Source organism: Polypterus senegalus, chromosome 4 (assembly GCF_016835505.1).
Source record: "Polypterus senegalus isolate Bchr_013 chromosome 4, ASM1683550v1, whole genome shotgun sequence".
Taxonomy (NCBI): domain Eukaryota; kingdom Metazoa; phylum Chordata; class Cladistia; order Polypteriformes; family Polypteridae; genus Polypterus; species Polypterus senegalus.
In genome coordinates, this window is record NC_053157.1 from 107,281,631 (window position 1) to 107,304,161 (window position 22,531).

General features: G+C 37.8%; 1 protein-coding gene across 1 annotated transcript in view; it reads right to left on the minus strand.

Annotated features, from left to right (window-relative positions):
- Nucleotides 1-22,531, minus strand: part of LOC120527561 (multimerin-1-like) — an 83,473-nt gene that overhangs the window by 55,684 nt on the left and 5,258 nt on the right. The window contains exons 2-3 of the mRNA XM_039751127.1: nt 4,511-4,630; nt 1,129-1,235 (exon numbers count right to left, since the gene is read on the minus strand). Of these exons, the coding sequence (XP_039607061.1) occupies nt 1,129-1,235; nt 4,511-4,630 (227 nt within the window). The remainder of the gene's footprint in view (nt 1-1,128; nt 1,236-4,510; nt 4,631-22,531) is intronic.

Below are 22,531 nucleotides of genomic sequence, written 5' to 3' on the forward strand. Positions count from 1 at the left end.
TATTCTGGGAGAGTGAGGTCCTGTGAGACTCCACAGAAAAACAAACTAACCTTTGTAGCAGATAGAGGCATGGTCCACCTCTAACACCCTCAGGTACCACTCTGAACACCAGGTGAAAGTATAATAACTATTATTTTTATTATTATACAGTGCACAAAGCACCCTCCACTCTACACTCATAAACCACAAATAAATCAACCACAACAACACTATTCTCTTTCCTCCTCGCCCAGACACTTCGCCCTCCTACCTCCCAGCTTAGCTTGACTGATTGACTGTTGCTCTATCCAGCATTAGTCCCTGCTTTGCACCTGCTGGGAAATGTTGTGGACCTCCATAACCCTGAATTACATTAAGTGAGTTTAGGAATTTTAAATTATTATGTTATTTATCTGTTCTCCTAGGGCAAGTGGATCATAAGGGTGAATTACATTTTAAACAAATCTAGTAAGCACATACTGTGGAAGTCTAGAACAAATGGCCAGGCTAAAGTGCAGATACTGGTACACTTCATTTCCTAAGAAGTAACTTTGTAACACACTGATACTGACTTGATTGCACACATTTTCATTCTATAACTTTTTTAGTGATTAATTCTTTATTGATAATCAGCAATAAAAATAAAAAAGTACAAAATATCCTTTTGGTCAAACTAATGTACACAAATTGACAGTCCCAACTAGACTGAGAAGAAAATTTAAAGAACTGTCATAATTAATATTAATAAATATTTAACAATACAACAAAGAAGCCCTCAGGACCCCTGCCGATAAAAAGTAATTAAATACGAAATGTATACTGTCTGTATGGCACCGAGGAGCAAAGTGCAACACCAGAAGCCAATTTCACTTGCTTAAAGACTAAGAATCAAAAGAGTTGCATTGTCCACTGGCCACCCCAGTCCTGATCAAGTGAACTATTTCTTGCCATTAAACAATACTGGACCACATTGACTGGCTAATCTTTGCTGCTTCTATGGCCAGAAATGTATTTAGTCATATTTTACCCACTTCTTATTTTTTTAAATAAAAGGAAGTTCTATACATCAGTACCACACCACTACACAGCATTGCTGATGTCAAATAACAGAAAGCACATCAACACGCATTGTGTGCTGGTTTTACTCACTTTTCGGTTCACACTTAACTCCACTGAATCCAGGACAACATTTCCACTCTAATGATGTAACTATTTTGTGCTTCACTCTGTACGTTGGGCGACGTATTAACTGGTATCTGAAAGTATCAAAATCAGTAAGTTTGCAGTAAATAAACTTTACATCTGAAAATGTACATGGCATGTGGACATTTACAAGAAAATACAAAAATTTCTAACCAGCAGAAACAATTAAAATACAAAAAACAGTTGAACACATAGATTTTAATCATTTTTTTTTTATTATGTTCAATAAAACTTACACTAGAATAATGGAAACTTAAAGTTAGGTTCACTCTGTGCTTACACCTGAATAACCAATTCTGACTGTCTATAAGGCTACAGCTGTATGACTTATGTGATTTGAAGAGCTTGATTTGCTCTTGCCATTAGACATCCATCCATTTTTAAACCACTTTTCTAGTTCAAAGATCTGATATCTATCCTAGTTATACTAGACCCAAAGTAGGAAACAGCCATGGACAGAGCTACAGTCCAACATATGTCACCCTCATGCACATATCCACATACTCTCATACTGGACTCAGTTGATCTAAAATGCCCTTTTTGTGATGTGGGAAGAAAACTACTGTAGTCAGAAAAAGGATCTTCTCATTAATGTATCTTTTAATTACTTTAATGGGAATGACATAGAACTGAAAAATCGAAATTTCTTTAATTTCTGACATTAGTACATAAAAAAATCACTGACATTTTTCTATCATTCTATCAAAAAAATTACATTGAAATAGTAGGTGCTGAACATACAATACAGGGTAGAACATTGGTAGAGCTGCTGTCTTAAAGACTGAATATACTGAAATTGCTTAAATTGCTGTTGCCTGTGTGGAGGCTGCATGATCTCCTTCAGTTAGTGAGAGTTTTCCCTTGTACCCTTAAAGATTTATTGGTTAATTGACAATTCCAAATGGACCCTGTAAATGTGAGTGGGCTCTGTGATGACCTGAACCTGAGCTGGACAAGTCTGTGAATGTTATATTAACAAATCCTATATAACAACCATTTTAAGGCTAACTTATTCACACTTCATTACATTTTTTTAATCTATTCTTCAGTTTTTACAGGAAAACCCCAATTATTAGGCAGTACCATTTTATTTATATCTTGTCTTCCTTTTAACTCATGCAGGCTGATTTTGTTAAGTGATTTTAACAAATATTGCAGGTGGGATTTTCTTTAGGTAATCAGTGCCACCTAGTGTCAAAAAGACGAATACAAAATACAGAATTAAAAAGAACTGCACAAAACACTTTACAAAAGATATTATGGTTAAACTCTGGCTGTGGAAGTTTGCAGTGGCTACATGTCTTGCCACCCAATAATGCTTTTTTTACTGTGCATCCTATCTGAAATTATTTTACTCTCAGCTCTGTGCACACAATATCTACAGTCAATTGCAGTGTCATTTCAATTCTGTTTGAAATTCAGGAAAATGTATATTTCTATTATGACTTTCAGTGCACAGGAGTCAAATCAGTTTCATTAGTTTTGATTCATTTTAATTCACTTGCTGTTATGAATTTTAACATCTTTACTTCCGTTTTTTAATCAGCAAAAATTTTAACAAGGATTGTCAGAGAGCAAGATAGCCGACAGACACACAGCTAACTTGACCCTTTGTGCAGATGGAGGTGCTCGCCATAAAAAGTTACACGTATACTGATAGCAATTTTTAACACAGCCAGATATAAACAAGAAGCAGCATATCTAAATAAAAATAATACAGGATTAAAAATCTGTTGTAGTGAATATCCACATTCACTGCTGCTCTGAAGGACCTTTGGATCAATTGTTTGGACAGGTCTGATTATGTCATATGCATTGTGATATGTTCATTCTATTAGGAATATTTACCCAGACAAGTTTTTTTTTTTTTATAAATTTTAACACTCAGGTTTTTTTTTGTGGATTTCCAGAACAAGATGCACTTGCTTTGTTAATTGGCCCAAAGTGAATAATTGTGGATGTGTGCTTAGGTGGTCTCTGCAGAAAGGACTGGCATCCCAGTCAGGGTTGACTTCTGTCTGATGGTGTTCCGAGTAATCCTGTCCTGGGCAAAAAGGGTTAAGAAAACAGATGGATGGATGTTTTTTTTTTTTTGCTTTCCAGTGCCACGTACAATGCAGAAAAACTTTTGTACATTTTTGTTAGTACAACATAGCCCATCAATTACCCATTAGTATAACATATAAAAAATGTAAAGTTTCAACAACTCCATCATTCTCAGCTAGACTATTAGGAAACATGTTCCATGTATAGGATGTACAGTTTTCTGTGTGAAAAAAAAAACAGGAATACATATCTACTGTGTGCATTGTAATATCACACTAAGGTCTGTGTGTCCAGTCGCTCTGAGCAATTTGATTGGTCAGTTTGGCTTAGGTGACACAACGAAAGATGACATGTTTGAGATGCACGAGGAGGAGTAAAGGTGTAGGAGACATGCTGAGAAAGTCATCTTCAAAGATGGCAAGTATAAAATCAGACAGGAGGTGAGAAACGTGCCTCATAAATAATGACAGGCATTATGGGAAATGGAGTGCCAGTTAAAAGACACACATGCAAATACTGAGTAAAGGTGCAGAAGGTTCCAATAAGGCAAAAGGTAGCAAATATTTAAATTATTCTATATACATTCATACACACATACATTCAAGCAAGGTAGTGTGATTATGTAACTGGTCATGAATGGACAGGGCCCCTGCTGCTAGGCTTTCCTTTATTTCAGGGATTGGCTGGGGCTCTGATGTTGCTCTTAGCTCCTACTGTTTCTGTCTGTTGCAGGGGTCGTATAAAGAGAGAGCTCAGATGGTTGCCTTGCTTGAGCATTGTGCGTTACCCTTTCAAGCACAATTTTTGCCTTATAATGGCCTGTATTTATTTCCTAGTTTTGTACTTTTTAATATTCTCCAATATTATTAGATATTCCCATTTACTGTTGGGTTTTTATAGCAATTATACAATCCAGTTCTATGATTCTCTGTCTGCTCTTTGGACTCTGTAGCCATTTTGACTCTTTTTGAATTTTGTAATCTTCTTATAGTTGTTAATTAAAAACACCTTAAATCAGCCTTTTTCAACATGTCTGCTTTCATTTTGACTATTTTAACCAAAGTCTGCTCTGCTAGCTGTGCTTTAAGTGAGAACATGCTGTGCTACAGTCCAGTGGTTTGGCTTTTCTTGAAGAGACATACTGGTGCAAAAGGCTTACCTCCTAAGTGGATATGTCTGAGAACACTGACATTGCAGTTTACAAGTTTTGGGTCACTCAAAACCAAGAATAAACTTAGGAAATTTAATTCAATTGAATAATAAGTGCAACTTTAAGTCTTACCTCACAGGACACCCTCCAACGTTCCAGTCACATGGCTGAGTGGACACAGACACATAAGATTCCACATTGTCTACCACCGCTGTAGGAGATAGCCTTGTGTGGACATATGCACACCAGTTTCTACACAAATGAAAAAAATAAATATAAATGTGTATCACATTATTTATTTTAAAAGCAGCCTTAATCAGAAAATCATTAAATACTGTAAATCAATAGATGAATGTGAATGGTCAAAAATTATATTAGTAAAGGATTAAATGTAATTTTCATTTATACAGCTATATTTGCACTAGCATTTGCATAGTAGATGTTAAGAACTGTACATTTCTTAGATGTTTTATTTCATTTTTAATTATTTTAGGTATAATACACCTTTTTGTGAAATAATTGATATTTCACTATATGGTGGAAAGATAAAGACAGAAAAGCTTATCTAATCATATACACTGCTAAAAAAAATTACCAGAGCACTTAATCATCACAGTCTAACACCAAATAAATTAAGCTTCAGGGTTATCAGTCTGTCCAGTTATGAAACATAACCAATTGTAAATCAGCTTCACCTGCTTTGGTGCAAATGAAAGTGGCAACAGGTGCACTGGAGAGGCAACAGCAAGACAACCCCCAAAAAGTGAATGGTTTTGCAGGTGGTGGACACAGACAATTGTTCTCTCCTTATCCTTCCTGTCTGATTCTTTTCTAGTTTTGCATTTTGCTAGTGTCCTTGTCACTGGTAGTATGAGGCAGTACCTGCAGCTGATTTAGGTTGCAAAGGTCATCCAGCTCCTCCAGGATGGCAAATCCATACATGTAGTCACAAAAAGGTTTTTTGTATCTCCCAGTACAGTCTCAAGAGCATGGAGGGGACAAGGAGACTGGTTACACGAGGAAAGTTGGACAGGGCCATTGAAGAGAATCAACCCAGCAGCAGGACTGGTATCTGCTCCTTTGTGCATGGAGGAATAGGAGGAGCCCTACAAAATGATCTCTAGCTGGCTAATGGTGTGCATGTTTCTGACCAAACTCTCAGAAACAGACTCCATGAGGAATGTATGAGGGCATGATGCCCTCTAGTGGGACCTGTGCTCACAGCCCATCACCATGCAGCTCGATTGGCATTTACCAGAGAATACCACAAATGGCAACTCCACCATTGACACCCTGTTCTCTTCACAGATGAAAGCAAGTTCACAATGAGCATGTGACAGGTGTGAAAGAGTCTGGAAACATTGTGGTGAATGTTATGCAGCCTGCAATATCATTCAGCATGACCATTTTGGTGGTGGGGCAGTGATGGTCTGGAGAGGCATATCCTTGGAGGGTCGCACATACTTCCAAATGCTATGCAACAGTACTCTGACAGCTGTTGGGCACCAGGATGAAATCCTTGGATCATTGTCAGAACTTATGCTGGTGCAGTGGACCCTGGTTCCTCCTGGTGCAGGACAATGCCTGTGTGTAGACAGTTCCTGGATGACAAAAGCATTAATACCATTGACTGGCCCACATGGTCCCTACTTGATTCCAACTGAGAACCTCTGGAACATTATGTATCAATGCATGCAACAAGGCCAAGTAGTACCACAGACTGTTCAGGAGCTCACTGATGCCTTGAACCAGGTCAGGGAGGATATCCCCCAGGACACCATTCACCTTCTGATCAGGAGAATGCCCAGACATTGTTGAAATTGCATATAGGCATGTGGTACACAAAAATTGGACCAGTCTGTAATATTAATTTTTGACTTTGATTTTCAGTGTGATGTCGAATCCAGCCCTCAGTAGGTTGGTGATTTTGATTTCCATTGACTATTTCCATTGTTACGTACATCATTTGGTTCTCAATGAATTATACAGTATTGCTCAGTAAAGATTTTCCACTTGGATATTTTGTTCATCAAGATCAGATATGTGATTTAAGTGTTCCCTTAATTTTTTTGTGCAGTATACTTTCTTCATACAGAATGTTAGGTATAAAGTGTGTTTAATAACACATAAAATTTTCTTGTGGTGTGCTTTTACAGAAGGTGTATTTTGAGTTCATCCCTCCTAATTCAATTATAGGGTTGTCTGGAGATGAAGCCTATCCTGAGGTGATTGGACACAAAACAGGAAAACACCCAGGTGGGGACACAAGCCCCCCTAAGAGTTTGTGCATGACACACCCACACTCATACCAAGTCAGATCTCAAATAAGAGAGGACTAATTTCTGAATCTTACACCACACCATGTAGACTGGAAGCAGACTCAGAATTTGTATTTCATTTCACTGTAATTATTAGCAGAGGAAACTGTAGGTAAATTGTTTTAATCTAACACAAGCCAAGCAAGGTGGTTGTCATTATTACATACATGTGAAGACAGACAGTTCTTTTATGCCACCAAATTTTACCAAAGGATCACATCCTGCTACCAAGCAACATAGGAAACAAGTTCATGGTTTGAAATTGATCCTGAACACCTATGCCAGTATTCAAATGTTTAACAATTTAGTGATCATAAGCAAGGGCATAGCCAGGATATAATTTCAGGAGGGATGGGAAAGTACAGGAATCATGTATAATGTACTATATTTCTGTCTCTATAATCAATCAGTTGGAATTCTAATAAAATGTGTAACAGGAACAGTCTGGCATCATGTGCCAGAAGCATAAAGGCATAAGGACAATCATGTTTCTTTTTGGTGTTTGTTTTATTATCCCATTTTTTTAAGCAAGCATAAAAGTGAAAGACAGCTGAATTCAGAGATGTCTGTTTGCTGAAATTATGTAATGTTTTTTTCTTGAAAGAGGCCAGTGCAATGACTTACTGGGCCGGACTGACACAATAGTTTGATTTCTGGCCAGCATGTGTATTACGTAGAGGTAGTTGGACTCTATACTTGTGTGAGTATATATGTGTGAGCTCTGCAAATTATACTGGGCTAATTGCTGCCCTGCAGCTATTACTGGCAGGATAGTTACTAGAATAATGACTTCATAAAAAATAACTGGTGGATGTGTGAGTTATTTTAGATGGATTCCACAATATTATTTAAATATTAAATAAATTAAGTTTTTGTCGTAATAACTAAGAAAAAAATTAGGCTCTGATCCCTTTGACCCTGAACTAGATTAAGTAGGTTTGAGAATGTTAACTCATTAAAATTTCATATTGTAAGTTCAAAGCACAGAATTGCACCGTCATGAATTTCTGATGTTTGTGCACTGGGGTTGAAGCCAGGGATTTGCCATTATTCCAGGGCTTGAAGTGGGCCAGTATGCTCAGTACAGAGTACTGGCACTTCAAAAGTTATAGCAGTTGCATACTGGCAGTGTTTGGTGCGTACCAGCAGTGTTTTCAAGTGTACCGGTTCCAATCACACATATTCAAACCCTCCGATCTTTGAATGAAGGTCAGTGTATCACACTGCTTGTGGCTTTAAAGGGGACAACCTCCTCCAACCCCACTCTTTGATTAAGTGATAGCGGATCATGTGGCTCAAAGCTCTTGCTTATATAGGGTACATAAGTATACCCACTTCAAGTACTGCATTATTCCAAAAAAGAAAAGCATTTGAAATATGTATAGAAATATCCCAAAATAAAGAATTCCATTGTTTGCATTATTTATATTGCCATTTCACAACTAAACCACTTGTATACAGAATAAAAATAACAATTTTGACTATTTCTAGTGTGACTGGTCGCAAGCAGGGAGAAGTGTTGGAGTACCCCATTTAATCGAACCAAAAAAGAAAAAGAAAATAAGTGCTTAAATGCACAACTTAAACACACTGACATAAGTTCAGACAATCTGGATTATCCCCTTGCTCTGCTTTCTTTTGTAAGCATCTCTGGCTCTTAGTGGACTCAGGTCTTAGTCGGCATAAAGATGCCACCTTTCTTTGCCATCGATTTATATGATGGATCAGCCAGAAGGGGTGGGGCTTGCTCCAGATATCAGAACAGGGCAGGAGTGCCATCACTGGCCATCTTCTCTGGGCTGTGGAAAAAGTATAGGATACTGTTAGAGACAGTTTTATTGCTTACCTCGGTCATACTTGTTTGGGGACCTCCAGACACGCATGCATGAAATAGTTATAACTTGGTCAATGTATGTAAAGATTTTTCTTTTACTGTTGAAGTTTTCCTCACATATCCCCAATTATTCTGTCTTTGGTTGATTGGCAACCCTTATGGTTGAGCTATGAAGTGCACCCAACAAATGACTGACACTCCATACAAGTTTCATTTCTGCCTTCAGATAATATTGTCTGCATACCTCATGCACACTTAAATAGGGCAAAAAATAAATGGTCTGTATAGCTTCCTATAATTTCTGGCTGCAAGTCTTTCTCTGTCTACAGTACTGTATATAACTGTCTTGCCATTAAAGAATATTTCATTTTTATTTTTTCCCAGTTCTTCATCCCTTATTTTATGTACTACTTATCACAGTTCGGTCAGATGCATGTGCTGTGTTTAATTACTGTATAGTGAAAAAAGCTAATTAATACCGCACAGCTCACAGATGGATTAAGACTATAAAAGGCTGTAAGTTGCTGTGGCTAAATAAACACAGTCACCCTTAGCTCTAAAACAGAGAAGGTTACATAAAACAAAAAAGAAGCAACAGTTTGAGAAAATGATACTTTTTTTTTTTTTTACTTTTAAAGAAGTATATAACATCTGCCAATAGCACACAGATTTGAGGCTGTCACAGTTTTATAAGATAAACCATGTCATATTCTCAAGCCAGCTTAATCCAATTTCAGTGGCAAGGGGCTGGAACCTGTTCTAACAGCACTGAACAGCAACACTCACACCTATACTCACACTCTGGCCAGCTTGGAGCTACCAGTTAGGCTAAAGTCTATGTCTTTATGGGAGAGAACATGCAAACTACATATGAACAGTGATTTGATGCCACACAGTTTATAAGATAAATCTTTGTCTGATTTGTTCCCTCAGGTTAATTCTCTAGTGGCACTACATCAACAGAAGTATTAAAACAGAAACATTAATACAAGGCAAATTCAATGGACAGACAGATGGTTAAGGTATAGCATAGTGAAACAGGTTTGTATCACTGTGCTGCAGGTCATTTCCATCCCTGACTCCAGTTTATCATTTCATGCTGATTGGCCCTGCTATGTCTAGGCAGCTTCTGTCACTTTTCATGGCAGATTGGCAATGGCATTGCATCATTCACTGCAACATGCTCATTTCCTAACTGTATTATGCCATTGAGGCTTTTAAGTACGATGCCTCATAGGTTGTATTGTCAGTCATGCTTCATTTGTGAGGCAGTCCCAGGGCTACAAATACAAGTGCAATATTGGAATACACTGACATTCAAAAAAGGACAGATATTATAGGTGCTTTAGTTGTAGCAGTTTTGTACCAGGCATGCATATCTCAAAGCTATAGTATCAAAATAATAATGAACCAAAGCGTCCCATGATCATCATTTGTACTGTGTATTGTTATCTTAGAAGCATGAATATATTTTATAATTTCAGTATGCATTTTGCATATGATGTCACATTCCAAGCTCAACTTTGTCATTGTTATATATCATGAATTTCTAAGCAACAGAAAGTGATGGGTGAGATAGGTGAATGGCAGAAAGTCAGGTTATTGTGGAGCTCTAGCCACTTCCTAGCACAATGCAGCCTGCATGTGTCAAACTAAAATAATGGTTGGGAGGGCCTGTGTGGTAAATGTAAAGTAAATGCACATGAAAATGCAAAGACTTTAAAATATTTCTGAATCTACATTGTAGATCCCTTAATTTCTGTACACGTAAGTATGAAAACATATTTAGTCATGAATCTTATTAAACAACATTTATTTGGGAAACTCTAGTTATGATAATTAGATTGTTAGGAGGCAATACAGAGGAAGGTGAGTATGGAAAGGAAACAACAGGAACAAAATGAAATGACAGTTCAGAAACCAGGAAAACAAACAGGAGCTAAATCAAACCAAAATTAGAAATGTTAATCAGAAGTCATTGTCAAAAAATTCTAAGGAAGATGTACTCAAGTCTTTTACTACTAGTACTAATGAGAAAAGAATTAAGTTTTAGAAAGAAGAAACCACACCCTCTGCAATACATCATGTGAACCCCATGGCCTGAACCAGCAAAATGAGTGGACCTGTGTGGAATGTCTGCCTGAGCAAAAAAATAATCTGAGGTTATAAAAAGTAAACATCTGTTATGAAAGTAGTGCAAAATAAATTTATCAAGATTTATACTGTACAATAAAACAAAGAATAAAGGAAAAATGTGTCCACAATAATTGGTGTGTCTGCCATTGCTCAGAGTTTCTAAAATTCTGCAGCTTCAGCATCATAGAAAGGTTCAGGAATTGAATATGACACGTATACAATCCAAGTATCTTTGTTTGAAAAGTTTAGTGAAGTTCAAAGCAAAAACAGTTCGCACAAAATGAAGAGAAATCTGATAATATACACAACAAAAGGGAAAACCTCTTGTCTAAGATATTTCTGCCTATGGCTTACATATTTTAGTTATGTTTCTTTATGTTTCTACACATTATCAGCTTGCATTAATGTATATAAACATGACATTCAGTCAGAGAACTGTATGCCTTTGTATTTTTATCTCTCAAGCAAATTATGTAATCTGAGTAATAGTCCATTTTCTAGCTAACTCCCTAATTCTTTCAGCTGTTGCATTACAGATACAGCTGAGATTGTTCCACTGAAAGTGTCATGCATGTGTGCTTGAACTTCAGAAAACCCTCATGGCTCTGCTAAAGCAAACAAGTCCACTCCAGGATAATCACCCCTTTGTTTTTACTAGAAACTCTGGTCACAGAAGACTTCTGACCATGCCCCCACTCCTTGCCAAAGACTCTGCCTCTTCCAAGGCTCTACCTATATATTCACCCAGTGGCCATTGATGGACATTCACTTAGGGATCCGATTCAAAAGCAAGAAGAAGCTCTGTGAGTCTGCACTTAATAGAGAGCAAGTGAAACTGCAATAGCAGAAATTTATTTTCATAGTTTGTTTTATTTTATTCATTCTGTTAAAGCAGGTTGTTGGGTTGATTCCACAACCTTTCACCCATTGTCGGATGTATTTAATACAAGTTATCTTATAGGTGTTAAAAGAAACATACTCACAAGTGAGGAGAGTGTGTTGAGCAGATGGAAATAGTACTTTGAGAGGCGGATAAATGAAGAGAACGAGAGAGAGAGAAGGTTGGATGATGTAGAGATAGTGATCAGGAAGTACAATGGATTATCAAGAAGGAAGTAAGGACAGCTATGAAGGGGATGAAAAATGGAAAGGCCAGATGACATACCTGTGGAAACATGGAGATGTTTAGGAGAGATGGCAGTGGAGTTTTTAACCAGATTATTTAATGGAATCTTGGAAAGTGAGAGGATGCCTGAGGAGTGGAGAAGAAGTGTACTGGTGCCGGTATTTAAGAATACGAGGGATGTGCAGGACTGTAGTAACTACAGGGGTATAAAATTGATGAGCCACAGCATGAAGTTATGGGAAATAGTACTGGAATCTAGGTTAAAAAGTGAGGTGATGATTAGTGAACAGCAGTATGGTTTCATGCCAAGAAAGAGCGCCACAGGTGCAATGTTTGCTCTGAGGGTGTTGATGGAGAAGTATAGAGAAGGCCAGAAGGAGCTGTATTGCGTCTTTGTGGAACTGGAGAAAGCATATGACAGGGTGCCTCGAGAGGAGCTGTGCTATTGTATGAAGTAGCTGGGATTGGCTGAGAAGTATGTAAGAGTTGTACAGGATATGCATTGGGGAAGTGTGACAGTGGTGAGATCTGCGGTAGAAGTGACAGATGCATTCATTGTGGAGATGGGATTACATCAGGGATTGCCTCAGACCTCAGAGCCCTTTCTTATTTGCAGTGGTGATGGACAGGTTGACAGATGAAATTAGACAGGAGTCTCCGTGGATTATGATGTTTGCTGATTACATTGTGATCTGTAGCGATAGTAGAGAGCAGGTTGAGGAGACCCTGGAGAGGTGGAGATATGCTCTGGCGAGGAGAGGAATGAAGGTCAGTAGGAACAAGACAGAATACATGTGTGTAAATGAGAGGGTGGTCAGTGGAATGGTGAAGATACAAGGAGTAGTTGGCAAGGTGGATGAGTTTAAATACTTGGGATCAACAGTACAGAGTAATGGGGATTGTGGAAAAGAGAGGTGAAAAAGAGAGTGCAGGCAGGGTGGAATGGGTGGAGAAGAATGTCAGGAGTAATTTGTGACAGATGGGTATCAGCAAGAGTGAAAGGGAAGGTCTACAGAACAGTAGTGAGACCAGCTATGTTATATGGGTTGGAGACAGTGGCACTGACCAGAAAGCAGGAGACAGAGCTGGAGGTAGCAGAGTTAAAAATGCTATGATTTGCACTGGGTATAACGAGGATGGACAGGATTAGAAATGAGTACACTAGAAGGTCAGCTCAAGTTGGATGGTTGGGAGACAAAGTCAGAGTGGTGAGATTGTGTTGGTTTGGACAGTGCAGATGAGAAATACTGATTATATTGGGAGAAGAATGTTAAGGACAGAGATGCCAGGTAACAGGAAAAGATGAAGGCCTAAGAGGAGGTTTATGAATGTGGTGAGATAGGACATGCAGGTGATGGGCGTAACAGAACAAGATGCAGAGGACAGGAAGATATGGAAGAAGATGATCCACTGTGGCAACCCCTAACTGGAACAGCCAAAAGAAAAAGAAGAAGTTTATAGGTTTTAAAAGAATTTTCCATTACCTATGTAACTATAATATTCTATAATATTTAATACTAGCCAACCCACGGCGTACCATACGCCGCATAATCAGGCTGGTTTTTTAATGATTTTTAAGCACAGGGAGAAAATTAACATTTGAAAAATCAGTAATGTAATAAATCAGCAAGAAAAGCAACATTGTAACAATGCATGGAACAAACCAACATACAATCGTCCGTCTGACGCTCAGGCGCGGAGGGTGGAATGCTCCCTCCGTCATGCTAGTGTGCTGATTTCTCGTTTAGTATGCACTGGCTGCTCATGTGCTCACCTCCAACTTGTCACTCGAGTCATTGTCATCTTTGCACAGTCCAGATGCACCTGAGACTCACATAGACTTCTCACTGCTCTGTGCGGTTCTGGCTGCTTTTCTATATATAATCCACCAAGACACCTGACCACGGTAGTAGCGAGGTGGGAAGGGGGTGTTTACTAAGGGTAGGGACGTAATGAGTGGGAGCGTATGAGTCGCACTTAGTGGGAATTCCATGGTTTGTAGCCCAAATGGGGTTCAACGGCTTACCCATGCCTCTCTGCGCTGGGTAGACACATGGTCAATCTCATGCATAATTATTTATTGAATGCTAAACACTTCTGGATAGACACGGTTGTCTAAAACGGGCTGGTGTGAGAATACAACAGTAAGTGAATGAAAAGATGGAACTCTGGAGAGAGCAAAATACAACACAATAGTGAACCCACGGCATAACAAACGCCGCGTGGCTCAGACGTGCATGTAGACTCTTAGCACAGACAAAAGGGACTAACTGGATGGTCGGTGAGTTTTTGCGTCCGGGCAAATGGGCAGGCAGTGTGAACGCCTAGTGAGCGAGGGTATACACCGGCTGGTGAAAAAGCAGTGTTGGTGGGCAGGGAAATGTCTTCCGTGTTCCTGCAGGAGCATCTAAGAAGACGCATGTTTGTCGCGGATGCGAATAGCTGTATGTAGCATGTAAAACAGTTTGCTGTGGTGCATGCAGTCATGCGTCGTAACCGAAAACTCGTTTTTTTAAAGACTGCTTACTTCATTGTGCTTCAACCTTAGTTGTAAAGGATTGTTTTAAGGATCCCATGGGATACCCCTCGCAAACAGTTTCACACGCTGCATATGGTGATTCACTTCCGCGAGAAACATGCCTCTATGAACAGTCAACGTAGCTCGGAGGTGCATGACATGCACATGGCATTAACATGACCTACGCTACATGTGGCCTCTACGACACACAATCGTCCGTGTGGCGCTCAGGCACGGAGGGTGGAACGGGAGGAGAGGAGAAGGACGTCCACTTGCTCCCTCCATTATTCTAGTCTGCTGATTTCTTGTCCAGTATGCACTGCCTGCTCATGTGCCCACCTCCAACTCGTCACTCGAGTCGTTGTCGTCTTTGCACAGTCCAGATGCACTTGTAACTCACATAGACTTTTCATTGCTCTGTGTGGTTTTGGCTGCCTTTCTATATATAATCCACGAAGACGCATGTTTGTTGCAGATGTGAATTGCTGTATGTAGCGTGTAAAACAGTTTGCTATGGTGCACGTGGTCGTGAGTCATAACCAAAAACTCGTTTTTTAAAGACTGCTCACTTCATTGTGTTTTAACCTCAGTTGTAAAGGAATGTTTTAAGGATCCCATGGGATACCCCTCGCAAACAGTTTTACACGCTGCATATGGCGATTCACCTCCGCGAGAAACATGCCTCTATGAACAGTCAACATGGGTCGGAGCTGCATGTAACCTCTACGACACACAAATATAAATGACGCCGGTTTTTCTGTGTCGTCGCATCCGAGTTGGTGGGCGTGGCTCTGTGAGTTGTCGTCGTATCCAATGGTCTTGGAGTTGGTGAGTGTGACTCCTTCCTGCGTGCGCCATAGGTGTCTCACTTGTCGGCTTAGTGAATCCACGCCCCTTCCGGCGTGCTTTCCATGGTTGTCTTGCCTTAGTGAATTATATATATAGATTATAATATTAATATTCTGTCTATTAACACAAATACTGATGTGAATTTTAACATTAATTTATTTTAGGATTGGCTCTTACAGTCGAATTTAAACAAAATCAGTAACTAGTCCTCAGGTAGCATGATCAGCATCAACTATAGATATTGAATAAGCAAATCCAACACACAAGAAGCTGATGAACATAGAAATTGTTATACTACAACAAATTACAGTATGTAAGAAGAATAGCTGATAAATAGGAGTTATCTGGAAAAGGCATGTGCTTCTCTGAAGACAGGTGAACTCTGGCGCAAAAGACAGACTTGTACAAAAACAAGTTGATTTCAGGTTCCTTCTATTTGCAGATTAAAAGGACTGGGAGTGAAAGAGTCACTTAGAAAGCCTGTTAACAATTTCTTTGGTTGTCTGAAGTCAGGGTGACTGGTAGTTGATGGTGCTTCTGTTCTTTTCTTTGATGGAGATGATAAATTATTTTCTGTGCTTCTTGGTTAAGGAAAATAAAAAACTCAGCACAGGTAACAAAACAATCCAATTAAACAATTTTCAATGTGAAAAGGAAATCTATAAGTTGAAGTAAAAAAACACCGCAATGTAATTTAAAAATGGGTGAAACTGATTAGTCAAATATGAGACCTAATTCAATGAAAGCCTGTAACTTATAAATAACCAGCTATTAGTTATTAGTTCTGAGACATTTTTTAAACAACTGACTTAATGATGCTGAGACAATGTGGCTCTCTTTTGAAGACTGCAATAAAGTGTTTTTCTTAGCAAGGAAGACGCATACTTCATCCTCAAGAACATGATTTAATCTATTGTGGGATCTTGACTGCTCCTTTGCTATGCTACATGTAAAGCAGCTATTCGTTGTACACTGAGGACAAACTTCAAGTTTTTTTCTGAATATTCTTTTTTTAAAATTTTATAATCTTAAATTTAATTCTTCTTATGTGCACTGTGAGTAGATATGATGAGGCAGCAATTCTTTCTCTTTGTCATTTGCTATTAAGGTAGCTTGTCCAATCATTGCTCCCATGTCAGTTTTAGTTTGTTTTTTTTGTATAAACAGGGTTATTTGTTTAAATATTTTCTTCATTATACCTTCATAAGTGAACATTTTATCTCAAAATTACCAACTTCCAAATTGTTCATAAACAACACTAGCAAGGGGGTGGGAATAAAACAATAAAACTAACTGGGTAATTTTAATTGCATTTTTAAAAATTATTCAACTATGGGTTTACATGATTTCCTCAACAATGACAACAAAATCTAATAAGTATACATGCAGACTCAAAATAAGCCCTTCCCAAACCAAAAACTGCAAAGGATCCCAATAATACCGAAAAAAAGGGTGTATAGTATTTATTATTATTATAAAACAAATAACACATGGAAGAGAAGAACACAAGGAGTAGTATGAGAAAATAATAATAATAATAATAATAATAATAATAATATCCTACTGCCTTCCTGTGGACCTTCACCACTGGTCACTGTTCCTTATATCAGTCAATTGTTTGCCACTCCTCTTCTTCTCAACTCTAAACTCAAAGGTTTTCAGTCCAGAATGAGTGTAAATCCCTGGCTAACAGTTGTTTCCAGGATCACCCCATAGATAACTTCTGGGTTAACGTTAGCCTCTGGAACCCCTGGAGCTTTACTTTTAATACTTGTTATAGGTGCCCCAGGTGTCCATGATGTCCTGAACCTACGCTCCTAATCATGGTCCAGGCAAACCCTAGGTTAATTTTCCATTATAATGAGTGGCAGGAAGCTGCATTTGTATAACTAGGCTACCTGCTTCCACCTAATGGCCAGGGGGTTCCTGCTGCATTACTAATGGTTCCTAATGTTCTTTGATTAAATAGGAAAAGGGTGCAGTGCCCAATGCATTAAGTACAATACTGTGTGTTTTGCACAAGGGCATCTTTCTATACATACAGGGTGGTCCAGATCTAATTATGCAACTGTTCGACTGACAACCGTCTCCCCGCCATTTTGGAATACTGGGCAAGTGCTGCCATCTATCGGCAAATAAAAGAATTTTAAGTGAAATCTCTATATGCAGGGAAGGTGCTGTGAATTCTTTATGTAATAAACTTAATAAGTTATAGCGTAATGAAAATTGCATACTGTAATTAGATCTGGACCACCCTATAGTTGCCTGCACCTCAATCCCTGTTGTCTCAATTAAATCTCCTTTCAGCGTATATGGAGTATTATGACAAATATAAACATATTACATCAATATTCTTAAAATCATAACTTGTAAAATTATATTTGTACATCTCCAGAGCAAAATAAAAAGAAACACCCAATAAATGGCTACAACTTATATGAAGAAAATACGAAAGTTAAGGTACTTAGACTATCAAAGTGTCAGGCAGTGTGGCATAGTCCAAAGTCCTGGGGCCTCATGTATAACGCCGTGCGTAGAACTCGCACTATAACATGGCGTAAGCACAAAAGCCGAAATGTGCTTACGCACAGAAAAATCCAGATGCAGGAATCTGTGCGTACTCCAACTTCCACGTTCTTCCGTTACATAAATCCCGATCAGCGTGAAAACTAACGCTCGTGCACGCGCATTATGTAACGCCCCAAATCCTCCCAGAATTACGCCTATTTGAATATGCAAATCAATATAAATCGCCCTTAAGCGCAGCCTTCTGTGAAAAGTCAATGGGAAAAGCACGGGGAAAATATAAGAATTTTAGCGAATACCAAGTGGAGGCAAAGGAAAAACATACTATTTGTTCAAATAAACCGTGGTATAATCAACAAAAGGAAGTTGATCGAGTGACATAGCGTGTTGGAGAAACTTGAAAGCTCACGTTCACAAAATCGCACAGTGCCGGAAATAAAAAAGAAGTCACATATCAAAGTCGCCGTGAAAAGCCGAGTTGTAAGCCCACTGTCTGAGTGTCATGTGAAAGCTGATTAGGGTACAGAGAAAAAAGGCACACGGTGGGGAAAAAGCACGAAATGTCAACTTCAATCTCGACATTTCCACTTTAATCACGTAGTTTATTTTGTCATTAAAGTAGAACATCATAAACTTCATCTTAAAATCGTTTAATTAACCAGTTTCTCAAATCACATCGTAATTAAAGTAGCACGTTAAATGCTTTGTTTTGTATTTGATCTTCTATGTGCTCTATGTGTGTGAATCACTACTTGCTTCTTAAACTGGCTCTCTTCCTCCAACTGGACACAGAATCCATGACATTCGTGATATTACAGCTCTCTGAATAACTAAAATACTGAGATGTATACGTGATGTCATTTTCATGATGATAGGAGTTAAAGCACGTTATTAAACATGTGTTTCACTTCGATGAAATAATTTATTGTCGAAATTTGTCGCTGCGTTTTTAGCTGTGTTGTTATTTTCTCTTTCTGTTTTATATTCAATATATATTGGCGTAGCCGTCACTGCAGTCAGTGCTTTTCTTTCCCCAAGTAACCGATCGCCATACAATCAGCTCTGTAATAGACGTTAAGCCATCTGTAAGCTTAGCGCCGATTCTTCAAAACGTTTAAAGAACATTGAAATATCTTCGTAGTACATGTTTAATTATTCTATCCTTCACGACACTCCCAGTGAAGAATATAGATTATTTAAATGAAGTTAAAGTTTTATGTGTATAATTTAACAAACATATTTTGCTGCATTTCACCTTAAAATGATATCGTCATCATATGTAAATACGCGCTTTATAAAGTGGCTCATGTTGTGAGATATTATAACTGTAGTGCAAGTTTACAGTGAGGTGATTGTACTTATAAGTACACACAGTTCTACAAGGAGCAATTGATTGAGTGCATTTAAAGTTATTGGGATGAAACTGTTTCTGAACCGCGAGGTCTGTACAGGAAAGGCTTTAAAACATTTTGCAGTGGCTGAGACAGCGTGTACTTAAAGCTGTATACCGATAATTCTCTTTCCGATCAGCTGCTGCTGTGATTCACACTCAGATACAGTGATATAAATACTCCGAGTCGTGCAGTGAGAGTAATATGGAAAAAGATGATCTGCTGTGGCAACTCCTAACGGGAGGAGCTGAAAGAAGAAGAGAGTAACAACGCTAAAGCAGTTCTGGTATTTGGAATACTATGGCTGTTCCCTGGACCTTTACATTGTTACAAGTTAATTACAATCAGATGCATTACACTAATAAACAATATGCGGTTAGTTTCTGTGTATTTATAAAGCCGCGTCATGAAAATAATGAGTAATCACACAAGAACAGTACCATTGCTTTGACGCTGGGTGCCGCCAGTTTGCAAAACCGAGCGGAGAACTTGCGTACGACAAGGCATGAGGTACCGTGGAAAAGTGCGTGGCTTTACGCCAAGTGTAGGTTTTATACATCGCGATTTGAACGTGGAAAAGTTCTTACGCAACATTTCTGCGCGTACGCACTGTTTATACATGAGGCCCCTGTTGATTTGGAGGCAGTGGGTTCGAATCCCAACAACAATTGTGTGAACATGATCAATTCACTTCACCTTCCTGTCCTCCAATTGGAGAAGCAAAAGAAATGTAGCCAATTGTATGTGAAATGTTGCTTTGAATTAAGTGGCCTTGAATAAATAAGTAAATGAAAAAACTGACTATAAAATTCCTATTCTCAAAGACTGCAAATAACTTAATATACAATAGACTTGCTTTTAATTTCACTGAAATGTCAGTATCATGGTTGTGCTTCCCAATTTCTGATAAAAATTGAGATTTTAAATCCCTTTTTGATAATCTTAATCTCATCATCATCAGTGAAAGCAAAATAAAAAAGATGTAAAAGCATTTTTTGTCAATTGCTGAATAGTACCCATTTTGGCTATTATCAGAGTTAGTTTTAGATATTCCAAAAACACCAGCACACTGGATACTAATTTAAATTCATAAAAGAATACATAATTTTAAGAAATGTATAGTGGACAGAAAATATCAAATAGCTGTAATGTGTAAATATTTAAAAGCAAGATAAAAAAGAGTAAGCTTTAAACTACAACTTCAGTCGCACTGATACTGAGGAAAATAAAATGACCAAATATATAATGTAAAATTTGTTAAAACTATTAAAAGTAAATATTTTAGCCAATGCGGAAATCCTGTTGTGGTGCAGAGATCGTTATCATCAGTTATCATCAGCATGATTTGTGGATTTCATTGACAAAATCTTATTTTGCAATGCAAAGCATTGTGTGCATAATATTAAACACACTGGAAATGTATACACGTTATGTTTATACAGTATACATAAGACAAAATATGGTTATTTAAACAAGTATGAAGTAACATTCTCATTCATGGAGTCAGCAGAATTGGGCACAAGGTAAGAAAAAGCTTGGAGTCGGGCAGCAGCCATTTACAGTGCCCACTCAAACAGAGCTGCTCATTAACTAAAGATGCTAAGAACTAAAGTTTTCGGGTATGTGGAAAAACACCCATAAAGAAACAGGAAAAAACTGAAAACAATCAGGCTTTGGATTCAATCCCAGGATCCTGGAACCATGAAGCAGCAGCACAGAAATCTTATCGCTCTCAGATATTAGCAATGAGAAACAACAACAGATACAGACATGTCAGTGGTGTTGCAGGCAGAGCAGGTGGAATCACTGCTAAAAGTCAGAAAATGAACTTGAATAGGACTGATCATTCCCACCTCAAAAAGAATTAGAACAAAGACTGTAATCTCCCTAAAGATTTGAAAAAACAATCTAAAATATTAACCTGGCATGGCAATACAATAATGTGCCAGTCTATATCAGAAATCTCAAGGTAATGGGCAAACAGAATTTATAGAATTTCTTCACAAGTCACCTACTATGAATGGAAAGACTGCGTAGAGATCTGCTATAATTCTGAAAAAAACATTTGAAAGTGAGATCTGAATGTATATTTATGATATGTATCCAAACTTTCTGTAAACTGCATAACAGATAAAACAGAAGACAAAATGAAAGAGTAATTATATAATACAAGAAACCACTCAAACTAGCACAATCATTCTCACAAGGAGAAAACCTTAAATGTATAATTTAATCCTACAGGTAATTCTATACCTGATTTAAAAGACATACAATATTGTAGCATGTAAATGTAATTAGGGCAGGAATAGTATATAAATTGATCAATAACAAATTGAATTTGCTCAACCATATTGTCTAAAAACTGCAAACTAAAGTAGCTCTGCAGAAAAAAAACACAAATACAGTAAATGAAGGTCCGCTACAAATTCTTTAAGAATGAATGTCTATTAAAAAAGAATAAAGTGTGTTCTTCAAAAAGAAGCTTATCAATCCATGAAATTATAATTAAGTTGTTTGGGTAAATTCAAAATTCCACTGAGGTGCTCATTAGTTTAGAGAAAGTAATGCTACTGGTTTGTTGGAGCTCTGACTTAAATGGAGGGAAAATTCAGAGGAAAACCCAAGCTTCCCTCTTCCATAATGGTTTATCAGACCCCAAAACATATTTAGCCATAGTTTCACAGTGAAGTGTGACTCTACATTTAAATTCTGAATATTTCATTAATGGTACTCCTAAACTAGAGAGAGAGATCTCAAGGCAAAAATAAGCTGAGCATTATAAACAGATGAGTGTCCTGCAGCTGGAAAACTGCCTCTTCCACTTAGAAATACAATCTACAATTACTTGGATAATGGCACAGCATTCTTCCAGAATAAGCAGAAGGTACCTCCTCAGTAACAAAAAGAACAAAAAAATCCCATAGTAGAAATAAAAACAGATGAATGAGACCTGAAACAAAGGTTTAAAAAATAGTTTCCAACACTTAGCAGCCATCATCTAAGCATGGAATTAATCCTGTGGGGCAGTCACAACTTTTGTCTTGGAAATTGGCAACTCTGGAGATCTCTATATAGTTTACTGAGTAAGATATATAAAAGACCCCTGTAGTTTTAGCTGTTTGAAGCTTTGTAGGATTACTGCAGTAAGAAGTTAAAAGAATGGATAAAAAAGTAATATATTTAACTGTTAAATACATTAATGCTTTGTAAATTGCCAACATCTTCATTTTTATAAAATAATCATTACAACTTAAGGTTGTGTAGCTATTATATAATATTTTTAGTAAATTCAATAACACCATATTTAGTAATTAATGTCTGATAACACTATAGCAAAAAAAGAAAATCTTGTCTTCAGTCCCAGTTTTCTGATGACTGCTCTAGCAGTTATTCATTTTCCTGCCAAATGTACACACTAGTGAATAATCTGCTACTGGTCACCATGGCTTCCAGAA